The sequence below is a fragment of the Ascidiella aspersa genome, chromosome 6, assembly GCF_963924565.1.
Source record: "Ascidiella aspersa chromosome 6, kaAscAspe10.2, whole genome shotgun sequence".
NCBI lineage: Eukaryota > Metazoa > Chordata > Ascidiacea > Phlebobranchia > Ascidiidae > Ascidiella > Ascidiella aspersa.
Window position 1 is genome coordinate 25,605,971 of NC_139452.1, and position 8,074 is coordinate 25,614,044.

The 8,074-nt window shown below is 36.6% G+C and overlaps 1 protein-coding gene across 2 annotated transcripts; it reads right to left on the reverse strand.

The window, feature by feature from the left end:
* Positions 1–1,867: 1,867 nt before the first annotated feature.
* LOC146140999 (WD repeat domain phosphoinositide-interacting protein 2-like) lies at positions 1,868–6,658 on the reverse strand. Of its 2 annotated transcripts, XM_083391479.1 has the most exons (4): positions 6,173–6,658; positions 5,719–5,858; positions 4,359–5,386; positions 1,872–3,463 (listed from the first exon to the last, which is right to left on the reverse strand). In XM_083391479.1, exons 1-4 carry the CDS (start codon positions 6,308–6,310, stop codon positions 3,450–3,452), a joined length of 1,320 nt encoding a protein of 439 aa, XP_083247605.1. In that variant the 5' UTR covers positions 6,311–6,658; the 3' UTR covers positions 1,872–3,449. The 2 variants fall into 2 exon arrangements, with proteins under 2 accessions (XP_083247604.1, XP_083247605.1); XM_083391478.1 differs by having other exon boundaries at positions 1,868–5,386; positions 6,173–6,657.
* Between the last annotated feature and the right edge of the window lie 1,416 nt (positions 6,659–8,074).

Genomic DNA, 8,074 nt, shown 5'->3' on the forward strand with positions numbered 1-8,074 from the left:
AACCTATATAGGTTGGGTAGCGACCCATAGATTGAAAAACACTGCACTATGAATTGTTATATACCGCATGCTAACGTCAGGACACTGACGCCGATTGTAACACGTACTTGGTTATGCCAGCAGAAAAAAGTAATTTGGTTGCTATATTAAAAGTAAATTATTTACAGTACTACTCGTGTTCCCTAAATACTTAAATATTATATATGTTATCTACATTTGGTATGGAAGAAATAAATCTGGCTACCTAACAGTATGCACGTAATTGTCGAGGTATAGTAACTGCGCAAAGGATTTGGTGGTCCTGCGAATTTGCTGAGAGGCACCCCTATAAGGGGGACTGATCACATGTTTTTGATTTAAGGCAGGGGTTCTTAAACTTTTTTCACCGCGGTCCCCTAAAAATTTTTTTTGGCTTCGCGTGGACCACGGTAAGCAACAAATTTTTCAAAAATGACGTTACAAATTCACGTCACAATGCAAATAGACTTTAAAAATCTGCAGTTTTTGGCCACAAAATGATAAAGAAAAATAAAGTCTAAATACATTCAGTGCAAAAACGGTATATTTTGAATTAAACTCTTCCTTAGAAAAATTGATTACTTCTTAAATATACACTAATATTTCAATTTGGCCTTTACGGACCCCTGAAACAAGTCCACGTAACCCCAAGGGGACAATAGACCCCAGTTTAATAACCCCTGATTTAGGGTGTATATTAGGCAACAAAAAAAATTCTTAACAGATGCTATATCAAAGTTGTAATAAATTGAAAATTAATTAAGTTTTGGATTATAGTTGCCTACTGGCTCAGACTGTAATTTTTTTTATGCGTTACTTAATTGTCCCGACTAGGACTCTTAGTACAAAATGACTCACGGTGGATGCACAAGTAGGTAGTAAGTAAGGAAATTTTTAGTTTGGTTGCTGACTACGGATTTTATTTCATCACAGGGAGATACAGAATAGCGAGAAAAAAAGAAACCAGAAATTACTGTTTTTAACTGACCGCTGGGCCAATAGAGTCTTCCGGAGTTAGTATAAGGACAAGGTATACAAGCGGACACAATAAGAATGAAGCGAATAATACAATTCACGAGGAAATCTGTTGGGCAGATATAGCTACCGCTAGGTAGAGGTAGAGAGTAACTTTACATACGTTTAGTCGTTCTGTCACTTACGTTGGAAATTATGTTAACCAGCATGAACTGATTTAAAGATTGATACTATGTGTCATTATGAGACTATTAACCAATTATACTCCATGGATATGATACTTCATATATCACATTCTTGATTTAACTCCTTTATATTCATCAGTTTCTATAAAATTTATTTGGGTTAATTTTCGTTAACATTTGTAAAATATTGTATGCTAAACCATTGTACAATGTTCTATTAGGAAAATGCGTATAATTTCCGAGAAATATGGAGCCCAACGTTGATTTGTCAGTTATTTACTTGAAACTATAGTTTCAACTTGATGTCGATTGACAAACTAATTTAAACCTTATAAAATGCACAACGACAAAACCTTAGAATTGGACTGCTATTGAAGATGACTCGCCTCCTTTTAATAAAAGACCTAAACCGCCAGCCTAAGATATATAATTAACCCTCACCCAACGCTATCCTTAAATTATTTACTATAACTCGTTCCCCAATCCGTTGTTTATCACAATCCAATTAGTTAGGTGTCTAAATCAAAGGGCTGCGTTCAAATCATGTTTTTTATCAAGTAATTTGATTAAAAATGCTTCTTTTTCTCTAATTAGAAGTATGTTAAAACAGTTTATATATTTTGGATTTAGTTTTTCGTACTTTGCTTTGCGAAATATACATCACAACAATGCTTTTTTCACAATAGAATGCGGAATTGTTAAAGTTGAAAACTCACTTATTGAAGCAAATAAAAGACTGGCACTTGAGATGGTTTTTAATCATGTCAAAATGACTTGATTCGAGACTTCCAATATTACAGCCGAAATTCTGGCAGTTAAGAAAATAGAAAAAAACGCGTTACTTCTAATTTCATTATAACATTAAAAAGTGTACCTGCGCTTTCACTGTCATACAATAAAACTGGGCACATTTTACCACATACCAACGCATTTATGTATTCCAAACTTGAACACGTATATTATGGCGTCGAACACCGGGAGATAGAAATAAAACGAGATTGCACTACTCAAATGCGAAATGAAGCTATTACGATTGGCATGGCAGTGGCCGAATTAGTACACAACCAAGAGAGATCACAGAAATATATAGAGTTCCTTTAAAGAAATCAAAAGCAATTTACTAAAGCCGCACGAAAATTTGTCATTGTTCTACTGGTGTTAGGTGAACTTTCAAATGACCAATTTTTTAATCGAAAGATGTACTGTTATTTAATTCAAATAACTACTTTGACCACTGCGCATCGTTACATACGAACTGTGAAAAAGAAGGGAACAAACAAGAAAAGAGCCAACTTGTTTCAGCAAGATAAAACGGTCAATGGATGACACTAAAATGATATTTTTTTAGGTAGGCTGAACAAAAAACAGAAGATTTCATTTGTGGAAAAAACAAGCACAGTTAAAGATGGTTGCAATAATTTTACAGCTACAAACAACCAAAACAGGTTACTGTATGGATTGGCGCCTTTCCAGAAGCTAAAACCAGGCCTCTTATTTACAAGCGTTACAAATAAATCGACAAGATTTGGTTTGTGACATATTAGTAGGGATGTCCGATAATATCGGATCAGAGCGCAAACTCGATATCAATTGTGAGTATCGCTACATGTCTAATACTAGGCTGGTATCAGTAACTACGAGATATCAAATTCATATACAAATTTTCAGGATGATTTGCAATCCAACATAACGTTTTTGTCCTTGAAATGTAAATTTATCAAAAGATATTATGTGTACAGCTGCAGGTCACAAACTTCTTATGGCAAAAACGCCCTATAAATGTTTCAATTCATCTGTTTTGCTTGGTTAAGCATATAAATGTTGTCAATCGCAAAACTTTTTGTTTAAAATTTCGGGTTTTGGACATCCCTAATGTTGAGCATTCATTCGCAAACCACGAAGAAATTTACAAAATGATGAACGCATGGTAATTGTTAATAATTGAGGTGGTAGCCGGTTAACATTGCAATATAGTCAGCACATCCAATATCCGCAAATGGTAATTATGCATCTGTAAAAATGACTTAAACAAACTTACTTTAAATTTAAGCATTAAAACAGATCCTTGTAAAAACAACATCTGATAGATTGCTGTAGTCCGTGCAAAAGCTAAAAGCAGACGCAGAATATCCGAATTGACTAAAACACACAAAAAAGTAAGAAAACATATAGAGCGAAATTCGAAAAGTGGTGAACAATGATATACAGTAGAAAAAATGAATTTGGATGACTTTCAATGTGTGTGCGCCTTGCAGTTGTCGCAGCTAACTGTTAACTTGGATTTCCTGTGAAATAAACATGAAGGTTTATTTTCACAGTTAAATTAAATCACCAAAACTAGCCATGGTGCATCACTATTGAGTAAAAATTTCAATTCAAGAAATTGAAATTTTATTGGTCAATACTTTTGTTAAATGAACATGCAATGGCAGACAAGTGAAATTTATGGTAAAGCTGTTTAAACAAAATGGCTTCAGTTAAACCAATGTTTTTTTTATATGAATAAGGAATATAATTTCCTATGTAGCAATATATATAAAAATAACACATTTATGATGGAGTAGCACAAAAACACATAGCTCCATAACATTGTACTGTTCCTTTGAGACATATTGTTGTATAAACAAACTGTATAAAATATTTAAAAGAGAAACTTAAAAGAAAAAGTATTTTTTTAGAAGCACACAAAGCAACCAGGCATTAAAACAACAGACTAAATAAGTTGGTTAAAACTAAAAGCAACACATAAAACATGCAGGAACACAGAGGCAATTTAATGTTGGACTCTGGGTTTACTTCAATAAATAAATGTGTACATACTTTTAATGTAGGCTGTAACTTAATATATATATATATATATATATATAAAGGAAAATAACATCCACAGTAAGCAATGAACTACTAAAATCAGCAAAAAAACTAATGGAAATAGGCAAGATACAAGATAATATATTAGATTTAAAGATAATGCTAATGTAGGCCTAGAAACCAAAAAAATGTAAACTAACTTGGAACATATAGATAACTAAAGATGAATTTATACAAGCAATTGTATCTCGCCTATCCCTAAAAAAACAACACCTTAATCATAATTTAGGGCCATAGGTGGAAATTCATTATCGTCATCCAAAGGCAAACTCTCGGCAATTTCGTGAATTTCTATCGGTAATAACATCTTGCCTTTGGGTGAGTCGTGAGAGCGAAGTGATGAAGAGGTATCGGCGCTGCTTGAACTTTCCGCACTCCCGGTACTGTTGGTTCTGTGCTTGTATGCTTCGATTTGCGCCGTCTGTTGCACATTTTTGACCCTCATGGCATCGGCGTAGGTAGGTCCGCTTGGATCGGGTGGACTTGAGGTAATTGAAATTTCGCCGAGGCCGTCCAATCGGTGTTGGCGAATCAAGGTGCACTCGCCGCCATTGTCAGTGTCTAGGTTGTAGATGTACAGGTATCCATCTGCCGACGCCACCACCACTCGCAGTAAGCGCTGCATCACGGTGAGGGCACACACGTTTTTGAGTCCGGAAAACGGCAATTTGACGGTGGCGAAGGCTCGATCTTGGGTCAGCATGTCGCTAACTTGAGCGGGAAGGTAATTTGAGGAGGTCGACAACACTTTGCTGAAGTAATCCATCCAGGAGGCGTCAGGATTGTTGGGGGCGGTTTTCGGGTGCTCTGCTTTTTGTTGTTCCTTTGCTTGCAGGGGCTGCACATGCTCCAGTTTGAACAAGTGCACGGTTTCGGTGTTACTGGATGATGCCAGGAATTTCGAGTCGGCGCTGAACGCAAGGGAGCAGATGTTGACACAGCGCTTCATGCCTCGTCGAAACTCAAACAGTTTTTTACGATCAGCGACCGAAAAAACCCGAATCACAGTTCCACGGTCAGAAGCTGTTGCAAGGCGGGTGGCGTCTTTGTTAAAGGATAAGGCTGCGAGCGGATTGTCGTGTGCGTGGATCATAGTGACGGCCTTTAAGTTAGCAACGTCGAAGATCTGAACCTCTCCAGTATGTGGCGACCCGGGGTAAGCAAGTAAGGCATTTTCGGTGTTAGCACTGAGGGCACAAATTCCTTGAGGATTGGCGGGCGTGTCGCGTATCGTGTGAAGCACCTTCATGTCGTGGATGTTGTGCACATAAAGACTGTCCTCAAGCAAAACCACCAGGCGGATACGGTTTAGTTTCACTGCCAATATGGTGTTGGAGTAGCTAAAAACGAAGTTCGAAAGTCATTTTTATATAAACAATTTTTCGTCAGGAATTAGATAAACCAAAACACAACAATTAGTGAAAAATATACAACAAATTAGTCAAAAAAATATCAACCTTTTTTAAGATAAGCCAGCCTTAAATAAAGGCCGAGTCAAAAATATCTCAATCTATCTTAAAAATATCTTGGTCTAATTTTTAACCCTTTCTTAAGTCAAGCCAGCTTTAAATGAATGGTAAACAAGATTAATTGTCCTACATATTTATTCTTAAGTTGGTCCATCTAATCGCAAATTAAACATTTCAGAGTTAACAACTTGCAGCGGGGTTACCTGTAGTTGCATATTTCGGTGTTTTTCTTGAAATGACAAACTTTGAGTTTCCTTGGGCTTGATAAACTCACGAGGGCGACAAGACTGCTGGAAAACAAACGCTCAACGAGACATACATCTTCAAGGTCATCAGCATGGATCTAAAAGGGAACACTGTTATTAGATATATATTAATATATTAACTATAAACCATTTTGCAAATAAAAAGCCCTTGGACGAAAATGTGGCAGGATTCTCGATCAGCGCTAAAGATTATAACAACATTTTCTTACCATCTAAAAGTTGTCTTTTTACCTAATACCATTATAACTCCAGCTTTACAAAGCCTTCAGTTTAATCTTACAAAAAGGGTTTTAAATGCCCAGAGGTAATTTAAGGTTAAATCTAATAATTCGTTTTGACTCATGAATGACTATTTGGAGAACCTTGTTTAATAATTTTATTGCCTATATACCTCTTCCAATTTGTCAACAGAGTTAAGTCCCAGTATTCTGTATCCATATCTTCCACCAACTGCTAGCGAAGTGAAATCTTGGTTAAAGTTGGCAAAAAGTAAGTCACCAGTAAGACCATCAGATGTGGCAAGATTCATAGTTAACTTAGATAAACAAATAAATTAAATCTGCAAAAAGAAATATTTTTTTGTATGGGCAATTGAACTTTTCACCCAAAAATATGGTATTTTGATCACAGTACACTGGCCTTTTAATATCACAGTACACTGGCCGTCTATAAGCTTCGGGTTGTTTACTATTATTCGGTCACTTCCGGTAGTTAAACTGTACACAATGCACTGTCATAATTTTGTATTATAACTCTCATTGATTAGGCCCACTTACTCGAATAACTTATAACAGTAACCTTACACAGTATCACATAACAAGGTCATACGTGCATCGTTATACAAGATGTGCTGGACTAATATACAAAACGGCGATATTCTATATACGTACCCGAAAACACATCAGCTCTACCTAAAAAAAGGTTTGACCTTATGTACAGTCGTTTGGCAACTCTAAAAAAACAGCAGCGCACTTTGTATTGCGCCAGTCTCTCGCAACCCGCAAAACAGCCTTTCTTTGTCGCGGCGAACGCCAAGAATTTCGGCGCAGTCGCCCAACCAACGACCGACTCGTACAGAAACCCGCTAGCTTTTTTCGACCGAGGTCAGCCCGCCTGTTTATCAACAAAGTCACGTGACCGTCGCGAGCAGCTGATTGGCCTACGTCACAAAGAAGTGGGCGATTTAAACGCCGTGACGTCACTTGGCCTCTATACAGAGCGGAGCGCATTCGAGGGCTAGTGGAAAAGTACAGCAGGCTGTAGCTCTTGATGGGCTGCGTTGCTGCCGCGCCCAAAGCTGAACAACTTTTGCGGCGGCGCTTTTTTGTACAAATAAAATCATGTCGTTGTTGTATCCGGTTTATATAGTTAACTGTTGGTGATATTTCGTCTTTACTTTTATCGCGGTGTAGTTGCACTCTCTTTTAGATTTAACAAATTATTTGAGGCTGATAATTAAGAGCGTTTTCTACAAACGACTTATTTAAACTTATATTTCAGTGACTGACATACTTCGGCCAATATTTGACCTAACGTGAATTAAAGAAACTTGACAACCAGAAGCTTGTTTACCACATTTACCTTAGCTACTCGATGTGCACCCAATAAAACAAATTGCTGCCAATTAAATCAATTTGTAGGCGCGCTGAACTTTAATTAAACAGGTGACAGTGATGCAATTGCACGCAATTGACTGCAGGCCGGACTACTTGCAAATAGTTCTTTCCGAAAGTTCAAGTGCTATAAATTTTCAATCCGTTTCTCAATAAGTTAGACCAGCGGTCACTAAACCAAGACTGTAACAGCTGCTGTCTGTGGGGATAATTCTTCCGGTCTTCGACATTTTTTATTAATCAAGCTAAAGACGGTTATTAACAGTTTGTTAAAGAAAATGTTTTTCGAATGCAAACATAGGCTAAATTTTAAACTACATGACAATTTGGGTAAAGCTTTTACTACTTAGGCTGTTTGCTGGGAAATCAATTCAGTACCGGTATACAGCTTTATTGGTTCAAATTTTGTAATTTACAGTTTATATCCTTATTGAACATCGAAACAGTTTATGACAACGATAAAAATTATCCTGGCTCTCATAAACAGACCAAACATCCCAGTTAAAAAGGATTTCAAGTCACTAATTTGAACAATAATAAGGTAGGCCTAATTGGTATATCCGAATCATCAAATTACGCGACCACATTAAATATTCGAAAGATATAATTATTGTTGAATAATAATACTAAATTACTGTAAAACATCTGGTTTATAGGGCTGAAGAGCGGAAAGAAAATTG